Source organism: Acromyrmex echinatior, chromosome 3, assembly GCF_024713525.1.
Source record: "Acromyrmex echinatior isolate Ae372 chromosome 3, ASM2471352v2, whole genome shotgun sequence".
NCBI classification, from domain to species: domain Eukaryota; kingdom Metazoa; phylum Arthropoda; class Insecta; order Hymenoptera; family Formicidae; genus Acromyrmex; species Acromyrmex echinatior.
The window spans coordinates 12033495-12056267 of NC_141854.1; the positions used below are offsets into that span (position 1 = coordinate 12033495).

General features: G+C 29.3%; 2 protein-coding genes and 1 long non-coding RNA gene across 9 annotated transcripts in view; 1 reads left to right on the plus strand and 2 right to left on the minus strand.

The window, feature by feature from the left end:
• The window catches only part of LOC147910252 (uncharacterized), a 322413-nt gene that overhangs the window by 42409 nt on the left and 257231 nt on the right, over nt 1-22773 (plus strand). For all 6 annotated transcript variants that reach the window (XR_015544623.1, XR_015544622.1, XR_015544621.1 and 3 more), the window contains 2 exons: nt 14244-14736; nt 15054-15102. This is a non-coding gene — a long non-coding RNA (uncharacterized LOC147910252). The remainder of the gene's footprint in view (nt 1-14243; nt 14737-15053; nt 15103-22773) is intronic.
• Nucleotides 5654-10654, minus strand: LOC105150056 (DNA damage-regulated autophagy modulator protein 2). 2 transcript variants are annotated; one of them, XM_087404700.1, is made up of 7 exons: nt 10455-10654; nt 7583-7914; nt 7264-7385; nt 6665-6894; nt 6318-6456; nt 6090-6241; nt 5654-5816 (listed from the first exon to the last, which is right to left on the minus strand). In XM_087404700.1, the coding sequence occupies exons 2-7, from the start codon at nt 7663-7665 to the stop codon at nt 5712-5714; spliced, it is 831 nt and encodes a 276-aa protein (XP_087260826.1). In that variant the 5' UTR covers nt 7666-7914; nt 10455-10654; the 3' UTR covers nt 5654-5711. The 2 variants fall into 2 exon arrangements, with proteins under 2 accessions (XP_087260826.1, XP_011061166.1); XM_011062864.2 differs by having other exon boundaries at nt 10233-10654.
• On the minus strand, nt 15059-19519 carry LOC105150055 (DNA damage-regulated autophagy modulator protein 1). The gene is made up of 7 exons (XM_011062863.2): nt 19392-19519; nt 18609-18698; nt 17557-17678; nt 17077-17303; nt 16439-16577; nt 16001-16158; nt 15059-15900 (listed from the first exon to the last, which is right to left on the minus strand). Exons 2-7 carry the CDS (start codon nt 18677-18679, stop codon nt 15832-15834), a joined length of 786 nt encoding a protein of 261 aa, XP_011061165.1. The 5' UTR covers nt 18680-18698; nt 19392-19519; the 3' UTR covers nt 15059-15831.

Below are 22773 nucleotides of genomic sequence, written 5' to 3' on the forward strand. Positions count from 1 at the left end.
CGCCCAATGTCTGACTCTCCATCTTCGTAATGGCGTTTTTATGTTGGCGTTGGTTAGCTGAGCGAATGGGCTTTCGTATAAAAGAGAATGCGAGAGATGTCGTTTCTAAACGATTGATGTACTAGAAAGAGAACTTACCCGATCGTACTATCTATACGTATTTATTATACGATAGTAAATGTCGTAATAATGATAACGTTGTCACTTGGTAATTTTTCTTGCTTTTTTATTTTTTAATTAAACAGTGGTTATATTGGCGTACATTGAAGATCTTTTGAGTCAATGTAAAGACAATTTTAGCTATAAATTTAATACAAATACATTGCTAATTTTGCACATTATTATGATAGTAATATTGGGTAAAAACTGAAGTTTTTGTCAGCGAACAGTATATGACGTGGAGTTCTATTTCTTATAAGTAAAAAGCATGTAGGATAGAATAAAAGTGCAGCAATATGAGATTTGTCATCCACATTCTAATGAATGAAATAATGATGTAGGCTAGTTTTAAACCCCTGGTACATGTAACTTTTTACAGTATTTTTACTGTACTCTTTTTTTTAATTTCTGAGAAATTATAGATCAGAAAAAAAGAATAATTGAAGATTAATTTGAAAATTCTCTGTACTATGTAGATATAATCATATCATATAAAGTTTTTGTTTTATTTATTCTATTTACTAATTAATATATTTTTTACCAATTATTTATTTTGCTTAAACAAGATATATATATATATATGTATATATATATATATATATATATATATATAATACATATACATATTCGCCCGATATTTGAAATTAAATTTTTGTTATAAAACGTAAAGCGTCTACTAAACGCGAAATATATACACATCGGGCATCTCTACTGTGAAGCATAAAAAATCGTGGCACCAAATGATCAGCGCCATTTTAATTTGGTCAATATAAGAGCGAATCAGAAACTTTTAGGTGTTCATGCGTATTTACGTTTAATGTTCTTTAGTGAGCATATCATCAGCAAGATTATCGTGTGTGTAGGGTTATATTTGAAAGTTATAAAATCACGTGACTATAAAATGTGCAAAGCATCAACATGAAGTGTGCCTGGGTGGGGGAGAGAAGTAAAAAGGACATTTCATTTCATAGGTAAAAATTTTTGTATTAAATGTATCAATTCCTGCATATATGTTAACGATATAAGAAAAGTGTTATTAATTTTATTTTATTGAATATACTAATATAATTGAAGTGACATTATTTTTGTTTACATATGTACATTCATGTCCATACATCGATAGTACATCGATCGATACATCGATCGCAGCGCGCGCGCGAACACTTCTGATTTGCTCAAATATCGTCCCAACTAAAATGGTAGCTGATCAATTGTGGCCACGAATTTTCCTCGATGCCCAGTGTATATATAGTTCAGTGGCGCGAATCGATGTTAGGAATAGAGATTAAAAAACCGGTTTTTTATTTCAGAGAAATTGAATTAAATCTGGTTTTTTGAAGTAAAAAATTGTTTTTATCAAAATCCTGAAAAAATAATTTCTTATGAAAATCCTGAAAAAAATAATTCTTTTTTTGATATTATTAAAACATCTATTAATATATTAATATCTACGTTATAATATCTACGTATTATTTTATAGTACTTTTGTTTTTATATCTTTGTAAATATCAGAGTGGAATCGTCTTCGCGTTGTCGCGGTGAGTTTATAAAGCTTTTTTAATCTAGATCTAAGTATATCCATGGCTATTTTCACATAGCAATTAATTTACAATCAATATTATAAACCAATGAATTGTGCTACTAGAGTTATATTTTACATTTACATATTTAAATATCATGAAATTTTGCAATTATTGATTTCCAATCTTGTAATATCTGAAAAGTATAGTTTAATCTTATAGAATGATGTTATTTATATTATATATAAATTTTTTAATAGATATGTTGTTATTGATATCGATAATACATGAACGAACAAGGAAATAATTTTAGAAAAAGCTTTGCAAAAGATAGCTTTGATTTGGAAACTCGAGACTTTGTTTAACTGATTGTAAGACGAGAAACTCGAAATTGAGAGAACATTTTGAAATAGTTCGGTATCACGTTACACTATGTCCTCCTTTCGACCTTAGTCGACGTGCGATAAGCATGAAACATTGATCTGAATTCTACCCTTGCTTCTCGCATATTATTTTGCGCGCAAAATATACATATAGTGTATAAATCATTTTGTACTAATTTACAATTCGTACTAAGAAAGATCGATGGCGAGTAAAACGACGAGATTGTTGAAAATAAATTCATGATGTAGTGATCGATGTGATAGTAATTCATAAATTATCATAAAAATGTTGATTTATTGCTGTTTAATTAAGATTTGTTAGTTGAAAAAACAGAAATATCACATTGTTTTCTTTTTATCAGCAATAATAAAGCTATAAATTTATCTTTATTTTTTTATTTATATAGCAGCTGTTTATTCATCCATTTTATAATAAAATATAAAATTTAAAAATTTTGACTAAATTCTATAATTGATTCTATAATTCTATAATAATACAAGACAATACATTCCAGAATATCTTTATTTTTTACTTTAATATATAATATATATTGACAATTTATATAAAAATTTTATCGATCTCATTTGTTCTAATCAGAGATTTTTTTTTAATCGAATACTTGAAAAGCCCAATATATATTATCATTTTCAGATTTACATTCTTTGAATGGCAAAGAAAGGGGATGGATAAAACAGGGAAAAGCGACTTACGCTTTTACGTTTCAAGCATTTCATTTTTCTCGCTCCGCTTTATTTTCTCTTAATGCTCTTACAACTTGAAAAAAGAGATTTATGTAGGTAGACGTAAATAGCGTTATTAATAGTATCATGTATTACACCTCGTATGTGATACGCGATGGGTTTTAGGCACTTTTGACCATATATACGCAAGTACTAAGATACCGTTCACATGCTTAGCCCCGTATTCAGCACCATCGAGTTATCCAGATTTATTACACACTATATTGTATTTTACTTCGTTGTGTCTATCTATTAATCTTCTATTTCAAAGAAAAAGAGCAACTGTTGAGATTAACTTTTGCTCGTCATACAATCACTTTCACAGCATGTTATCTTTATAAGTTCTTTAAAATCAGTTTTTTTTAATTCGTTCAACAAGATGAACTTCGTCAATTTCGTCAATATTTTGGAAGCAGCTTAATGCAAGTTCTGTCAAGATTTCTAAGCATAGTGTTTATCACAGATATCATGTTCTTAAATAATTACGAAGTTTATTGGTGACATGATTAATTGTCGTTAAACATCACTTAAGTGGTGCATTGTCGAGACATGCATTGTCCGATATTTATTATGTAGTTTACTGTAGCAATCCGCTTCTGTCGTAACTGACCGACCTAAAGGCATCCTCAACAAGATCCGTCAAGCATCTGACCGCTTGAAGAAGGGCCGCGAGGAGCAACGATAACGAGAGTGAAATCAGTTTGCTGGGGACCAAAGCGTTCTCTGAGGCACCTTGATTTTTCCCCGATATTTTTTTCCTTTTTCGCTTATCGCAACTGGTATTTTTATCGGCACCATTGTCTTTGTCCTGTATTTTAGCTGTCGTCGCGATCGCGCGCTTTGGTTTCGTGGGTGATTTTTCTTTTGATCGTGATGTCACGTTGTCCGAGACTTCCTTGGCTAATTTCGGCGTTATCCTCTTTTGTTTGTACAGAATGGATCGTCGTTGCGACGCAAAACTTTCGAGTTTTTTCCGAAAGTCTGCTGCTGTTGCTTCAACTGCTTGTAAAAGTTTCTCCTCATGGGATCCTCTTCTGTTATGTTTTTTTTTATTGGTTTGCAAGGTACCTTCCGATAGTGCTTTCGCATTTACTGCTAAGCGACGAGACCCCGTGACCATAAGGAAGACGTCTTGCAACGAAGGTTTATTCTCTTGCTTATCACCAAGCTCCGAATTCTGGAAGATCGAGTTCTCGTCCAAAGAGCTTGCCCTGCTATGCCACTTATCGCGAAAGAGGGATTTTTTTTCGACGTATGCGCTATTCAAGTTATAATCGATTGTAGTTGCGGGTTCTTCTGGTTCTGACGAACACAGCCTAATATTTTCTTTAACTTCATCTAGAGCGATTTTTCTTGGTAGAGTTTTGCCAAGACTATTGAGTACAAAGTTCTTCTTTGAATATATCTGAGAATTCGAGTCTTTTTCCTCCTCTATTAAAACGTTTGATTCATCGGTACAATGATCATCATCCGATCTTGAGGGATTATGTTGGTCAACGTTGATTATATCTGAGCATTCCTCGTTAGAGTTGTTTACGACAGAAGCTCCCGCGTTTCCGTCTTCATTATCGTTATCCTTGATCGTTGTATTCTGACTTACCCAAACTTCCTCTTCTTCTACTTCTTCCTCCTCTTCGTTTTCCTCCTCTTCATCTGAATCGAGAGACATAGATTTATTTCTAGGAATGACCGGAACAATGCCATCGGCATAGAGGAGATCCTGTACCTCATAAAGGCTTCGCTCGATACTTGGACTCTTGTAAAGTAAATTTCGCAACTCTGGAATGTCTAAATCTTGAACATGAAGGAGATTTTGTTCAATATTTAAAAGACTTTCCTCGATTTGTACCAAACATTGCTCAATATCGCAAGTAGTCTCGGAATCCGGTTCATCTTTCTTTTCTGATTGATTCATGCTTACCTCGTATTTTTCATTGTCCTGCTTTTTCGTGATATTAACCTTAGACTCCTCCTGCGTAACGTGAGCCTCTTCGCGGCGATTTTCCGACCATAATTCTGAGGACCAGGGAGGCATCATAGCTTGATGCTGTGTTTGACTGTCGTAGAATACACGGTAATTGCTGTGACTATTGGCTATTTCGTAATTCATGTCTGTTGATGTATCCAACATTAGATTGTCGTTTTTTGAGCTCTCCCTATAACCTCGATCTCGTATATCCGCTGCAGGATTGCCATGTTCGCCATGACTATTTGCTACTGTATACGATGATGTATCAAAACCGCGAGCCATTTCGAGATTATTCCTAGCACTTTGATGTCTCGAATATAATTCTGCGTACTTATTATGACTGCTCGAGTCTTGATAGGCATTTCCATGACTATTCGCGAGCGGATATGTCACACCAAACTCGAAATCAGACTGGTATTGTTTTGAATTAATTCTCTTTGATCGATCGTGCATCGACCACTTGAATCTGCCATGACTATCAGTATCTTCGTCTTGATTACCATCATCTTCATCGTCATCATCATCAGTGGCATCCTCAGGATATGGCAATTCCTCACCATCAATCTCAGGAACTGAAGGACCAAGATTTCTGTCGTCGATTAAGATATAACCGTCCAACACATTCTCGTCGAGATCGATCCATCTCTTCGAACTGCCCTCGACATCGATTCTTTGGTGTCGCTTCTCGGTATGATGGTTTATGGAACGTCGACGTCGTTCACGTATTGTAGGATCATGTACATGTATTTCTACCGGGCAGAGGACGTCGGAATTTCTCTCGGCGTTATTGTGCAGCGCTGGCGGTGTTGTGGCTACCAGCGGTGCCGCTTCGTCCAGCAAATTGTCTCTGGATTCGCGGTACCGATAGCCGGGACAGGGTGTGTCAACCGGCAAATGCGAGAGAAGATTGACATAGCCGGCGCCTCTGCCTATGAACGATCAGGTACTAGTTGATGGATTCGTTTGATCGTGAACCACGGTGGAATCTTGGCTCTCGTTCAATATTTCGTTAGTCGAATTCAATCGGTGCATATTACATATTACCTGTTAGCAGATACGTAAATAATAAAAAATGTATTCATGATTCCTTAATAGAAGGTACGAAACTATATACTCTATTGTTTTAAAAATAAAAAAGAAAATTTTTTAAAATTTAGTGTCTTAAAATTTCCTTTATAATATCAAATATATTTTTTTTTTAATAAATTGCTACAATATATTTGTAGCAAATATTACATTTTCCAAAAAAATTAAGTCTTTATTATTGAACATAAAATATTTTTTACTGTATTAAAATGTATTATTCATAAAAATTACCTTTGGAGGAATTATTCTGATATCCCTAAACTCTTCCGTGAATGTTAAGATATAAGTGCAAAACGCTATTGCACAAAGCCATTCAGTTATGGTGCTAACCACATGCAACTCCCAGCCGCCATCCTCCTTGTTCCATTTTTGGGGATTTGTTCCTACAGGATATATTTTTAATATTAACACTACTACATGCAATGCAAATAATAATTAAAAATTAATTAATGAACCAACCCTTATAGGCCGAATGAGCCAATACGCCTGTGATGGTGATCACAATAAAGCACACAGTACAGAAAGTCGATAATGCCGTACGAAGCTGTGCAATTCGTAACGAGCATCCTGATGGGTACAAGCAGAATGAACATACCGCCTGTAACAAAAAGATAATCAGCTCATTTTTAGCTGATGAATATCAGCTTCTTTTACCTATTTTGTTATGCTAGCAATCGATTTTATTCTTATATCTACAGTTAAATTATATATTTTTTATTTGTTTATTCTGTATTAAATCTTTACATGTCAATAAGCATTTAATAAACTTTCGCGTTGTTTGGAGCATGTAATTTTTTCATACGTACCTGGGTCCAAAAATATGCGGTACCACTTCCGAAGCAGAGAAATGCACCGATTAGATGAACTATTATTACTGATGTCTCTTGAAAGTTTGCGACGATTGACAGACCGGCGGTTGACATGAGGCCGAAAATTAAAGCCCAATAATTCCATTTTGCAAGCAAAGAATCTGTAGGTGACTCAGAGCTAATGCATTCCTTAACTTGGGAATATCTTATATAGATCGCAAAACCCACTGCAATATAAAACGAGTTGCGATTAGTTTTAATGATGCATAAAATTTATATGTTACGATATGATTGTTTATTATCTATTACAGCAGTTATAACTTTATTATAATTTTCATGATTTTTTTTAACATACTTTAAATAATAAACTTCAATTAAATAACAGCAAAGTTTCCTTATTTTAATAGTGAGAGAAATGTTACTGTAAATAGTAAATGTTATTAATTGTAAACAGTAATATAATCTCGGTGCAGCTATTCGGATTATGATTATTTTGAAAACTCATTGATGTGATATAAAAAATATATATAAAATGTTCGTGGATGAGATATTATATTGTTTATGGAAAATACATTGTAGACATATATTTTACTTACTGAGAATAGTGATCAAGTTGACAGCTTGAGAGAAGATAGAACTTTCTGGTGCGTAAGTCGCTGTATCAGAAATGTAAGGAAAACCAGCTTCCACGTGTCCTAGTAAGACAGCTATTACATATCTGCGAATTGTGAAATAACTTTTTTGAATAATTTGATAGAAGTTGACTTAGATAGAAATGAGCGCGCGTGTACCATCCTCTCTTATACACAAGACATTAATAAATACAATAATATAGATATTAATGAATTAACAGATATTAATAAATTATTATAAATATATAAAATTTTTAATAATTTATTAACTATTTGGACTTACGTTGAAATGAAAACTGTAGGCAAGGAGATAAAAACAGCGATTGGCAGATATTGTAGATTTGCGAAGAACTCCTGCTTCTCCATGATTTCGATGTGTAATCGTTGTTATTATTAAGCCGATGATAATGATAATGACGTCAATCGCCGACGTCTACGATCGACGCCGCTATCGGAGAGAATCTCGCATCGGTGCAGCTGTTGAATAACGGTCATTCACTCTTTGATGACTATTCATAGGCCTTTTAATTCTCTCCTCATTAGTATCAATCTTTGCAACGATTGAATCAAGGGCAGTGTCACAATTCAAATGCCATCGACGTTCTTTGAATAATTCTGTAAGAGAGATAATTTTTACCTTCACATGTGCTTGAACAATATTTTATATAATACTGTAATTAACTTTATGACACAGATACAATTTATTATATGATATTAGCAATTTAATGATAATTTTATAATATTTAAATACATTTTGTTCTAATATAAATAAAAGAGTCTGGCATGTTCTTGACTTTAGAAGCTAAATTTCTCGATTGTATGGAATACTTTTTGTGCGTCCAAATAATATAATAAAATTTTAAATTTTTTTTTTAAATTAACATAATGTCATGGCTTATTTTGAGCTATAATTAAATTAACTTAAAATTAATATAATTGAACAAACGTTTCGACTTACAAAGCCTTCTTCAATATCGCAACGCAGAAATATAATCTCACATTAATGAATAACGAATAACGGATACAAAATTTAAAACCTTCAATGGTAAAAATATAAAAAAATCGTATGTTGGCCAAACGAAGAAACAATTGCAGACAAGAATTAAAGAACATCGCAATAATATAAAATTGGACTGTCCAAGCACTCAGTAATCTCGAAACATATTACTGAAATTAATCACGACTTTAATTGGAAAGTTAGTATTCTTGATTTTGAAAAGAATTATCGTAAAAGAAATATTTCTGAAGTGATACACATTAAAAAACAAAAAAACGATTTAAATTTATTGAAAGATACTGAGTTATTGGATAACTCTTATTTTAACATACTTGACAATACATGAGAACATAAATGGTTACAGTTTTGAATAGACTTGTTTTTACATTCGATTTTATTGACTTACTTTTATTTGATCTACACGTCACATTATTAGTTAATTTTCAAACGAGAGACAGTCAATATCTTTATTTTGTACTTAACCGGATCTTTGTTGGAGAATTTAGATTACAGTATTTTATATAAATTATCATAAATTATTACTTGATTCTGTACTTTTTTTTCACTAATATATCTTAAATCTATTTGTTTCTACAGAATATCATAAAATATTCGTAATAAAAGAATTCCCAAATCGTTTGATACAAGTCTGTGACAAACTGGATTTTCGATTTCAATCGAGGAATTTGGCAAATCTATTTTTATTGATGAACATACTTGATCTACTATTGACTGAAGTATCCAAATGTTCCTAGTTTTTTGTCATCTGGCAGGATACTTATTGACGTTCGAATTTTTCTTTTTTTTTTGTATTTTTTCATATTCTTTTATTTTTTTTTTATATTTAGACTTCACCATTGAAGATTTTTAAATTTTGTATTTGTTATTCGTTATTTGTTAATGTGAGATTATATTTCTGCGTTGACACTAAAGAAGGCTTTGTAAACCGAAATTCAAGTCGTTTCAATTATATTAATTTTAAGTTAATTTAATTATAACTCGAAATAAACCATAACATTGTGTTAATTTTTTTAAGAAAATATACGAGCATTTTTACTCCATTTAAAATTTTTATATATTTTTAAGATATATATATATATATATATATATATATATATATAAATTATTACATGTCTTTGTAGGTAAAATAATTTTTAAAAATGTACAATCTATTTTATTCTTTGTCAATAAATTGCTTATTAATATTAACTTTTAAAAAATAATTTTTTTTGAGTTTATATTAATAAGCAATTTATTAATAAAGAATAAAATAGATTAAGAATAAAATAGATTATATTATATATTTTTAAAAAGATATCTTCTCTATATGAATACTTTGCATTCACTATATATAGAAATAACATAGACAATGTGAACAACAATTTAAGCCAACAATAAATATCTCATTATAACATCTACTAAATCTCGATAAATTTAATAATATTAATAATTTATTTAATTTGATGCATTAAGGAATCGTACCGAGTCTGTCTGAAATATATTGGGGTAGTCATTTATGCATTTATATAAATATAATAATATGACGTTGATAAAAATATTCGCGACATGTCATGTTTAAAGAACGCGTAAACTGTTATGCAATTGTTATCTGTATGAAAAAGTAAAAACATGTGAATAAGCATAAAGGCCATGAAGCGGAAGCGGATATGATAAGGTAAAAATTCTCATTGAATAATCTCTCTCTCTCTCTCTCTCTTTTTCCGTTCATCATAAAATAAAAATAAATTCGAGAGAGAGAGAGAGAGAAAAAGAGAGAGAAGAGACGTGTGTGTGGTATCTCGATTATGTTTATAACACAACAATAATAATACATTTCTGTTTATTTATATTTTACGCTGCGCAAGAACGTTCGTCGCGCCACAAATTACCAATCAATTCTCTATTATTTTCTAACATTTAAAGAATCAGATCATACCAAAACTGCAACACACTTAACACATCGGGTGGTGTTACACAAAACTTTTACTCCGAAAGCGATGATTCCACCTTTGTCGGGTTTCGTTCGTGGGGTTGTTCAGACTATTAGTCGGAGCTCTTCATGGTCTTTATTTTTCGGAGCACACGCCGCCCAAATAATAATAGATGATATTGCGTACAATCAGAAATTTAGACGTGAGATATAGGTTGATGAATAGACCTTAGTTGAATTTTATCGGACGGCAAAATTTCGCAGAATCGCAACGAAACGTTGGAAAATGCACAGGTTATAGTCCGTAGAGGTGCGCGATCAATGTTGCGTCAGTGAAAACGACGTTCTCGGCAGCTGCGCCGCCGTCCTTGCTACCGTCGCGTCGGCGTCGTTACTGTCCGATCAACACGTTCGCCGAAGACTATTTATCGTACTACTTTGTGAGCGCTGTCTTAGTCGCTTCCTGTTACTATGACGTGTTGCTCTTCAAGATTAATAGCGATGACTATACGAACAATTGGACAATCGCCAAACGATTGCTAAATTTGATTTCAAGCTTATTGTTAATAAATTAGTAACCGAATATTTACATGTAAAATAAAAATTTAATACGGTTCATTCACAAGTTTTATTTAATAAAGAAATTATATTAATTAAATAGTAGTTGGGTTAAGAATCAAAATGGTATCAAAATTTAAATTAAATTAAATTGTATATATTCTTTTTAATGTAAAGTATTAAAAATTGTTGATAGTTATTTCTGCAAGATACAAATTTTAAACTTGACAAATTTTGACAGGATTTTTTGTAAAAAAAATCTTCATTTTATTTACTCCAAAATTATATTGTTTTAATGATAAAGTTAAATCTGTTTTTTATATGATTGTAGATTAAATTTGATTTCAAATATTTGTAAAATTATGCACAAATCATTTCAAGAAATGTTGATGATGCAAATTTTAATAAAAAATTTTTAATAAAATAATTTTAATTAACATTATTATTTGAGAAACACGAAAATCAGAAATTAGAATTAGGAAATATGGATTAGAAAATTTGAACTGTTTTTTTCTTTTCTTGGAACAGTTGAAATAAAAAATATATATTGTTAAGTCTTTTTTAATTCTTTGTTTTTAAATTAATGTTATTGCTGGAAATAAAAAGAGAAGTGATTTTATTTTATTTTTAATAACTTTATGAAATTTATCATTAAATATTTTTTACTAAATTATATGTAATGAATTATTTATAAAATAAAGAATCTTATTTTGAGAAACTTGGGAAAAAAACGAGCAACATTAATGTAAAGAATGACAAATAATTGATATTAATAATATTATAAAACACATTGTCCAGTATTTATACTTACTATCGGTAATTTACTCTCATTCGATAGATATGATTCCCTTTTTATAAAAGGAAATGTATCATATGCTCAGTACGCTTTTATTATCATTACAGCTTGTACGTCGATTTTTTAATTATTACAATTAGAAAATTTAATATTAAATGTTAAATTATAATATGTAAATACAGTTTTTTCAAAATAAATAAAATTTCAAAATAAATGTTAATACCATCTGGTCCTATTTGTAGTAAAACATGATATAATCACATTTGATATTAATAACTTTAATAAACAATGACAGCTAAAATCTTTTGAGTATTATTCAGAGTAATGGCCTTGATAAGATGTGTCAAAGCTAGAATGATTGGAGCGAGGTCCCCTAAACAGTTTTACCATTTTTTTCAATTTGTTATTAGCCTTGTATTAGTATGACTAGTTCGAATTATAATGATCTCGGCGAAAGGTCAGTCGTCCTCGAACGTGGAGAGAAGTTAGACGCTTGGGACGTCGCACGTTTCGCAAATTAATCAGAGACGGGATCTTGTCTAACTCTGAACTCACTCATTGGTAATTCTTAATGGTAATTAATAATAGACTGTTATTACATTATTTAATTTTACGCGCTTTTAAAAATTTTCAATTTTATTTTACAATTGAAAGAATATTAATTCTTGTCGCTCAGTTGATTTTATTTTCTGATTTCATATATACACTGTATAATTATAGCAAATAATCAGTTAGTAATTTCTAATTATTAATTAAATTAGCAATAAATTCAAAATATGATACCAATTTAAATAAAACAGTAATTTGTAATTCCTACATTCTATATGTCTATGTCTGTTGCAAACGTATTTCGTTTCTAATTAGGTAATGAAATAATAGTGCGAATTAATACTAGCTATACACACTGGGATCCTAGAAACTCCAGTGTAATTTTATAAATCGTGTTTCTGAACTTTTTTCTTCTTTGAATCTATATATCTCGAAGCTCCTTAATTTTATATGACTTTTATATATTATGGACTTGTTCCTTAATTAATTCTCCATTAATTGAAAAAAAAAATTAATTGAAATATGTTCATTTTTACGGAAATTACGGTAACAAATATGGGGTCCCAAAGACCTGAGTATGTATGTATCAAGGATAGAAAAAAAAAAGAATGTGTAGCACCCAGCAAACAAGAATGGATTGAAATGAATTGAAATGGAGAATTCAGATTTTCAGAAATATCAATTCACGAATGTTAAAATGAATGCTTTTCAATCCTGAATGCATTTTTATTCATTTATGGAAATTGTATGGAGCCTCTCTATGCCTTTCAATCTAAAAATAATATTAGTTTTTTCTGCATTGTTAATACTGTTCAATTCAAAATTTTGCAGTTTTTCAATCTAATTGAATCCAATTGAATCCAAAAAAAGTATTCACTATTTAAAATACGCATTCAGATAGAAAAAAATTTCAATTCATTTTAATCCATTCTCGTTTGCTGGATAGAGTTAAGAATGCGAAATAAGAGATAAATGATAGAATTAAACGATACGAAAGTAATAAAAAGCCGCAAGACATCAATCTTTTATTAAAAATATTGTATACATTGCGAAGATTTCGTATAATAAGAAGTTATAATGAACTATAATAATCGCTTATCGCAACATAATTGAAATATCTAAAATATTCATGAGCTGAGTGCGTAACGAATGTAAGAAGTAAACCAAAAACCTATTCATGCAATAAAATCTATTCATCGGAGAATATTTAAAATGTAACGATTAGATTACTTATTTTGTAATACGCGTTAATATTTCGACAGTTGATCGGCACGCGACCTTGTGGTTTGCTTTGACGCGGCCGGGCAGGCAGACGACGTCATGTTTACGTGTAGTCAGTAGTCACTGCGCAGTCATTCCATTATCGACACTCGTACAGGCAGGTAACTGTGTCGCGTGCCGCTTTTTTTCACATTTCTTTTTGAAACGTAATTGCGAAAAATGCTAGATAATGTACGAAACGTTGTACTTTTATGTTTAGTATACGATTATTAGCTCGCACGATTAATTATTCATAGAAGGATCGAGATGACAATCATATACTATGAAATAGATATTTCGTACGGTTCATTTGGAATCAAAACGCGTTAGAAAACAGAATTTATTACGATTTCGCGACAATTACGAACGACAATTATTTTTGTTTAACGTAAATTTTTCTCTCGCTTGAGTATATCTCGATTATGTTCTTCGAATGATATCACACGAGTCATAAAAAGCAACGCTAATAAATACTCTCATGCAAATAACGCAATCCATGCTATTTCTACTTTGAGAACTAATATTATAGTTTATATATATATCATAATTTAATTAATTTTTTGTTTTTTTACATCTTTCTTTATACGATTCGTATAAGAAATTAAGTGTAACTTTGGAATTATTTGTCGGTAATAAAAGAAATATTCCTATTTTTTTTTTATCTCTGGCTTATTCCATCGACTCTAATTATATCTTATAGACATCGTAATAAAAGATTCAGCCCTTTTATCTGCTCTGAATTTATTTCGTAATGGTGACAAATTGACGTGTATTTGATATATATTTCTAAAAGTTAATCGATAATTGCATAGTAATATATTATAGATAATAACTATATGTGTTATATTTTTCAGATGACATCTTCCCTCTCACGGGTACGACTTTTACGTGGTAGTAAGAGGACCCAGAGGATATTTACACGAAAATAATGATTTTTCTCAAGTATCTAAAAATTTTCGTATCTATCTGAATAATATACCTAGATAAATTTTTAAATACTTAAGTAAAATCACATTCTCTTCATGTAAAAATTCAATGATGGGGAAGCTAACGTACCCTCGTCGCCGATTTAATTGAAAATGAACGAACCGCAGTCGGTTCGTCGCGTCGCATGTTTGTTTCGGGAGTGCCGTTGAAGTTATCGGACTAATGGATTTTTCATAAAACCTATTCGGTGGAATTCTAGTTCGACGCGAAAGACTTTTATAAATAATTAGTCCGCGCGCGATTGTAGTGTATTATTCGCGAATGTTTTACGCGAGTGTCTCGTGCGAGAGGATGTCACCCAATTCTGAGAGGAGGAGGAGGTCTGGGAGAGGCATCGGGCACCGGCGGAGCAACCTTACGGTAAATATCATTTTTGTGTAATATCAGTATCTTTCTTCTGTTTATTCTTGAATTGTTTTATTTTACAATGATTTAAAAATGATAATTAGAAGAAAAGAATTATTTAAAATTATTTTGAAATTCTATAAATATACATTTTTAAGATTTTTTTTTAGAAAATGTATAATTATTTTTATAAAATCGATGCTTATAAAAATTATGTATTTTGAAAATTATACGATAATTTTTAAAAGAACTTTGCGTTAATAAATATTTTTTAAAATATTAATTGATTTTTCTGCTTTGTTTTAATTTGGATTTTAATTTATTTGTTACAGAATCACATCGTAGCGACGTTGCAGATCTCCGCTGTTGCGTATCGGATTGGTGAGTGATGAATTGATGTTTTTATTGAGATAACGGATGTGTGGTAATTTCATTAATACACTATATATTTAAATGCATATATGCACCAATTTAATAAAATATATGATAAATAAATGTATGATAAATGATGCATTCCATACATCCGTTGCCTTAAGATAGATAAGTTATAACAGATTAGGATAAACTTAATCGTGGATACCTTTTTTATACATTTGATGTATATTTTTTCTTTTTTAAAGAAATTTTTTTTTATTACAATATTTACTAATCTTTTATAGAATATATTTTATAGAATATATTTTGTATGATTGTGTGAAACATTATATATTAAATATAATACTGTTAAAACAATATAACACATATTTAATTAAAGTCTCAGAAAAAATATAACAAATAATTTCTTTTAAACAAAATTCTTAAATATATAAATATAGAAAAAAAAGGAATTGAAAAATAAATGTAATAGGAAGATGATAGAAAAATGTAAGATAAATTATTTATAAAATATATTTTATTTGTTTAATAAATTTTTATTTAATAAATTTTTTATTTTTTTAGTAATAATAATAACGTAACTCTGACTTAAGAATTGCCACACATTTTAAATCAGAATTCCAAATAGAACTTAGAGTCATAATTATGTAAATAGGTCTTACTTTGAAGGATAAAGATCATTTATATATTAATTATATTAATTATATTAATTATATTAATTATATTACAAAAAATTTACGTGTCTTGTGGCGTGATTCCTTCCGGTTTGTCTGAGGTTGTCTCAATTTTATCCAAATATATTAGCTAAAATAAAATTATGTATTTTAATTATATGTATATGCATAAACGTAGTTTTCTGAATGAAATGTTCGTTACTATGAATAGTGGTAAAAAATCAAGGTACCGTAACAACGGGGTCTTCAAAATTAATTAATCGGAATTCTGGAACGAAAGTAAGAAGAAACGCGCAATAGACGATCGCGAGAATCCATTCACATATAGTACTCGCGACGTGCCAGCCCCAACCACCATCTGCCGGTAACCACTTTTTGTAATCGTTACCTGCGTAACAGTTATATTTTGATTACTTGAATTTTTTAAAAAAATATTCGAGTTATCTTCGGTTTAATTCACATTTTATTTAATGATAAAGTTAAAAGTCTTATATATATTTAATTTGCATTCATGTCTAACGTAAATTAAAAAAATATTTGATATGTACTCATTCACTATGTGAATAACTGAGAAATTTCGGTCTAAGGATATGTTATAAATTATAACTATATAGGTAGATTACACATTATAAAAATTATAGTTTTTATAATAACATGCATTTACATACCTTGAAATTCTGACATCGAGATGTAGCCAGGAATAATTGTAGCGATCGTCAATATTAATGTAAGAGCTGAGAGAATTGCGCGCAAATAAACAATAATTATACCATTCACAGCTGGTATCATCTTGTAGCTCAGATATGTCTAAACAGATAATTATCTTATAATAATATATAAATCATTTTTGTTGTTTTTAATTAGTGATAAAATTATTTTTTTTATATGAAAATATTCATGGAGCTTATTTACTCCTTTAAAGTATTATTGTATTAAGTTTGTGCAAAGCGATTAAATAAACCAGAATAGAACTTAAATATTAAAATTATATTTTATATTATATAAAAATAAAAGAAATATAAAGTTAAAAAAATAACGAAAATATAATAATAAAATTAAAATAAAATAACAGTAGAAGGAACATGATAGTAAAATGAAAATTTAAAAATTTGATAAGAAATATAAGAAAAGCCTCCTAGTATCGAATGTTGATTGACCGGAAAGAAAGCCATACTGATATTGCTAGCTCAAATGTTCAATTGGCTCTGTGCGAAAAAATGATGCAATATCATCAATAAATTAATGTTGTCTTTGACATTGAAACGTTCGCGATAAAACGTAATGATTCGCATCACGGTACATATACCTGAAGACAGAAATAAAGAGTGCCAGCAGAAAAGCAAGTCATCGCTCCAATCATATGAGCCGCGATTACGCGGGCTTCTTGAAAATTGGCGAGTATATCGAGGCCAAAGCAAGCAAGGATTCCGCAGCACGTTGTCACTGCAATAACTTTTTTGTCTACGAGATCGTGGCCTCTTTCTATCTGCCATTGCAGTACTTGTCGATGCCTGATGTAAACACAGCATCCGACTGTATAGAAGATGCAAATTGAATTCTTTTTATTGCGTTCAAGAAAACTTTTTTGAAGTTATTTTTACCTCCATTTTTCCCAATCATTCTTTACACTTTTTTTTAGATTTTTTTATATATTTGTAACTATCTAATAATTAATTCATAGATTTCATTTTCATTTATATGACTCGTGACTTAAATTCTCTGTCTAAAGTAAGAGATAAATTTCACTTATAATTAGTTTAAAGTTCTTGGAATTGTGTTTACATACGTAAAAGAGCCGCGATGTTCAGACATTGTGCGAATATGCAGGATTCTGGTGACAATGTGCCAGTCTCTGATATATAAGGAAATCCAGGTACCACGTGGTCCCATTGCACCGATATAGTGTATCTGAAACATGAGCCATTTGTAAACTGTAAACTTGAGTAGCGTGAGCGAGTATATAATGCTTCAGGTTTCTTCGACTTCTTTGACTGCTTGCAAAGTTCTTTTATGGTTAGCTCTTGATCGTTAAATAATTCTGCGACGTGTATTTGCTATAGACATTTAAAAATCAAATAATTTTTCTTAATTTTCAATTGATTTTTGTACATGATATTTATATCTTATTTATCTTATAAAGAGACGCAGATATCGAATATAAGTTCAATTTAATTTTTGGAACTCTTTGAATTAGATGTATATAATGAAAGAAAATAATGTTTTGCATTAAACGAATAAGCAGATTTTTGTTAAGTATATCTTATATAATTGTATTTTATTGCGAATATTTTGATATCGGAGATGATTACTTTTATTTTAAAAGAAACAGATTGATAATAATTTAACATCATTTATATAAAAGATAAAATAGTATCAAAGTTGATTTATTTATTTTTAAATAAACTAAGCAATTTCTGCTTATCTTGTTTTTAAAGATTCTGAAATAAATATTTTCTAATTTTTTATTATGCTCATGTTAATAATGATTGAGTCACAGTCATGAATTCTATATAAATAAGAGTAAATATATATAATAACTATTATATATAATTATATAAATATATATATTTGACATCTATATTATATTCATTATTTGCTGGGAATTTCATGTTTAATAATGATTTTCACGTTTTGAAAAAAGGAATAACTAATTGAGTATACAAAGAGGATATTTCAAATCAAGACTTATTAATAAAAGGCTGCAATATACATTTTTATCTATCCTGGAAAAATGTGTATGTATATATATATATATATATATATATATAGCAGCTTTTGTAATAATTTAATTTATCGTAATAATTTGATCTAACCATCATTTAAATTTTGCGGACTTACGTAATTACAAATGTCACTGGGATTAAGATGAAGAGACTCAATGGTAATACGTGCAATTTCCCATACGCCATTCTCCTTTCGCCCTCAATGCTGTAAGACGCATTGTTCTTATCTCGTGTTATTCTTATATAGTTCGATGCGTTCTACATCTACGCTTGGATTCAATGCATTTTTTGCTATATTGCTTATTGGATTGATTAAGCTTAGTGGCAATACAATAATTTTGATCGATGGATCAAACATAAAAAAAAAATGATAAAGAGACGCGATTTAATTGATTGAAAAAGAGATTGAAGTGATACATAGCCGTTCAGTAATAGTCGTAAAGGATACAGATGACCCAGAGGACCCTTAGGCAGGATCCTCTTTGTGATTTATAATGTTCGTTTTATGATACCAATTGGTAACATTAACAGTAGAAAATTATATTCTCTAATTATACCGAAGTACTAATGAATCATACATGAAAATATACATATATAAATGCGTCAACTACAGGAAGAATAAGTACAAATAGATTTTATAAATAGATCATTTTTTATAACTAATTTCATGGAATCATTTATTATATCGAATCGCCCATATTAGTGAAACATTTAAGAGGTTGTACGATCAAGTTTTTAGCACAAAACTTCATTATATTAAGTTTCAAAATAAGAAATGAAATTTATTTTAAAGATAATAAAATGGAAATTTGTAAAAAAAATGCGATCAAAATTCTACCATAAAATTCTATTGTAAAAAGAATACCGGAAATTACTTTATAAAAGCATATCGACTTACCTTGAAAATTTTGTGTAGTTAGTGGCTTTTTTTCTAAGAATATGTTATCAAGATTCATGCCACAGGGACATTTGATCGTGAGGCGTCTTGTAGCGACTGTCTGTCGCTGTACTACCTCTTATCGTTCGCACCGTACCAATCGCCACGCACACTATTGCGTGTTAATTAACGTGAGACGTGTAATATATGATATATGTGTGGTCATGCGAAATTTAGTTTATTTTTTAATATATTTCCATGAGAATTTTTTAAGGAATAAGAAATAACGACTAATAATATTTATTGTTTAAATTAGTATCAAATGATAAGTCGGACGAAATTATCATCTTATTTCAATTATCATCATATATTTAAAAATCACTAATCAAAGAGAAATGAATTTTAAATTATTTTTTAATTTATTTTGATCAAATCAATAATGAATTATTTAGTAAATTTAGTTAATTAAATATATACGAAGTCTGATAAAAAAATAAGCGAACTTTTTTAATTACTCAGCAACAGAGTGTCTTAGCGACATGCGGTTTGCATCACTACAATCGTTATAATCTTCCGAGTAACTGGCTTTTTTAAAATTGTTTACATCTCGTTTAGTTTCAGAGTTATTGCTATTTGAGTGCGACGTGTTTTAATGTTCGTGGCGATTTTCGCCTCGAACTGAATTTTTTGGAAACTGATTTTAATTTTGGGAACAAGAAAAAGTCACAAGGAGCAAGATCTGAGGGAGGACAGTCTGATTTTTGGCACAAAACTTGCGAATTGATAAAGTTAAGTGGGCAGGCGCATTGTCATGGTGAAGGAGTTGTCTCGCTACAACTATGGTCTCTTTTTGCGAATTTTTTTGCGCAATCTTTTCAAAACGCCATCGTAGTACTGACGGTTGATTGTTTAACCTTGAGGCAAAAATTGCAAAAATTCATTTCGAAACGAAAATCATCACGAACACTAAAATATGTTGCACTCAAATAGCAATAACTCTGAAACTAAACGAGATGTAAACAATTTAAAAAAAGTTACTCGGAAAATTATAACGATTGTAGTACTGCAAACTGCACGTCGCTAGGACACTCTGTTGCCGAGTAATTAAAAAAGTTCGCTTATTTTTTTATTAGATTTCGTATACCTATACTTCAAATTATGAAAACCGATTTCCAATAAAAAATGGAGATGAATTGAAAGAATAATATATAAGTATATAAGATTACACTTTTTGAATATTTAAAGCCTTGTAATTAATATAAGAAACTTAACTTTTTACATTTTATTACTTTGAATTTTTTTTGTGAAGCACGAATTATCTATTTTTATTTTTAAATATATTTTGGAACATACTTTATAGGAAAAGAATCGATCGATGGATGATTCAAAGATATAATTCTTTAATGAATTTCTCACTAAATTAAACATAACGAACCGTGCACAACAAATATACGCTTCGTTTGAAACTAGTGAGTAGACTAGGAATTCGCAATTAACGCAACGCTATCGATATCACATTCATTGGAATGGTAATGGGGCCATTTGATCGTGCTGTTTCTAATTCGACTGTAATTTCAGACTGCATTTCTGCGTCCATTATCGAGTTACGGCTGTTCCGTACTGATAAAACGCCGACTTAAAATTAAAAGACTTTTTAAGAGAGATATAAAAAAGTAGAGAGATATAAAAAATCTGTAATTAGGATATGAAAGAATAAAGTAACGCATGTATAATTACATATTCGAATCACATTTTTATATCAACAACATTACGACAATACAATACGTTCTGCAATTTTTCAATTTTATTTTTCACTAGAATATATTTAGCGATTTGCTTTTCATTATAGACAAGTTTGATAATTATTTTTGCTAAGTAATTATTTAATACCTATACAGGTATTTTTTTTATGTAAACCGAATCTCAGAAAAATTTAATACAACATTCTTGACTTAGCAATTTATATATATCAAAACTATAAAAAAATAAACATGTTTTCTTTTATTTTTAATTTCTCAATTAACTTTTCTGTTGTTTTTTTTAATATCTTTTAAGTAAGTTTCCTACGATCATAGGGACTCACTTAATTTGAGAGCGTGGAAAAGACATTTATAATTCAAACTGGATATAAAATTTCTTGTTCGGCGAATTTTACACTGTCTTTTAAAGGACATCAATTTTTAATGTTATTAATTTGTATATTAATTGGAAGTTTTGTTGAAATATCTAAAAATTTAGCTGGAGATACAGATCTAAACGTAGTTATTTTTGAACTATTCAAATAATTATGTAGAACGCTCAAATTGGTTACTAATTATTGTTTGTAGTCATGAACTTGAACTGTAGTCAAAATTTTTTGTATAGTCATGAATACTTAAAGATGCACTATACATATTTTAAAATATCAAAAAAATTATGAAAAATTTTACAGGTTATTCTAGATAGCATTTAAAAGTAATACAAATTTAATGATGATGGTTTACTTTAAAAGTTGTTTCTATAAGAATAAATTTTAATAAGTATTTTTTTATCTGTGCTCTAATGGAAATGTTTGGAAATTTTAAGTGTTATTTTAAAATATGTCATTTTGAATATTTTTAAAGTACTTATACAAAAACGTTAGAGATTTTTATTTTTTAAGTTTAGTTTATAACGAAAAAATAATAACAAATAATAACAGAGTAAATCAATTATAAAAATATGTTGTTCAATAAAAATAAAATATTATAAATACAACTTTTATATGTGTATATAATTTGCTTGTATAAAAAGATGTGTATGTATATATGTGTGTGTATATATATGTGCGCTATATATATTTCTCACACTCTTTAAATTTTACATAATTATTTTGATAGTCTAAAAAAGTTATTTTTAAATCTGTCTGATTAAATTTTTAGATACTTACCATTCTTTTTGTAAATAATTCTAAAAACAAGTATATTCATAAATAAGCGTATCTTAAATATTTATTATTTTATTGCTTAAATATTCGTTTTCATTAATTAAATAATTAATATTCGAATATTTACGAAATTTATACTTTGTTTTATTCTTATTGTTTAATTAATATAAACAATCTTTACGTATTCGATAAAGTTATATTATATTTCAACAAAAACATAATTTTGCTTTTTTGCATATCAATTAGTGAAAGACACGCTTTTTATAGACATCATACTAATCTATACCGATGATTATTATATATTTAATATTATCGGCATTTAATCATTTAATTTAAAATAGATACACTTAAAATTCAGTGTATATACATGGCATGAATATCAAGTATTTACATACTTATAATATAAATAGTTTGATAAATAAATTAATAGATGCACATTATTATATCTGAAGTCCATCATTGATTTCATTACGTGAATCAAAAAAGAAAACGTCGTGA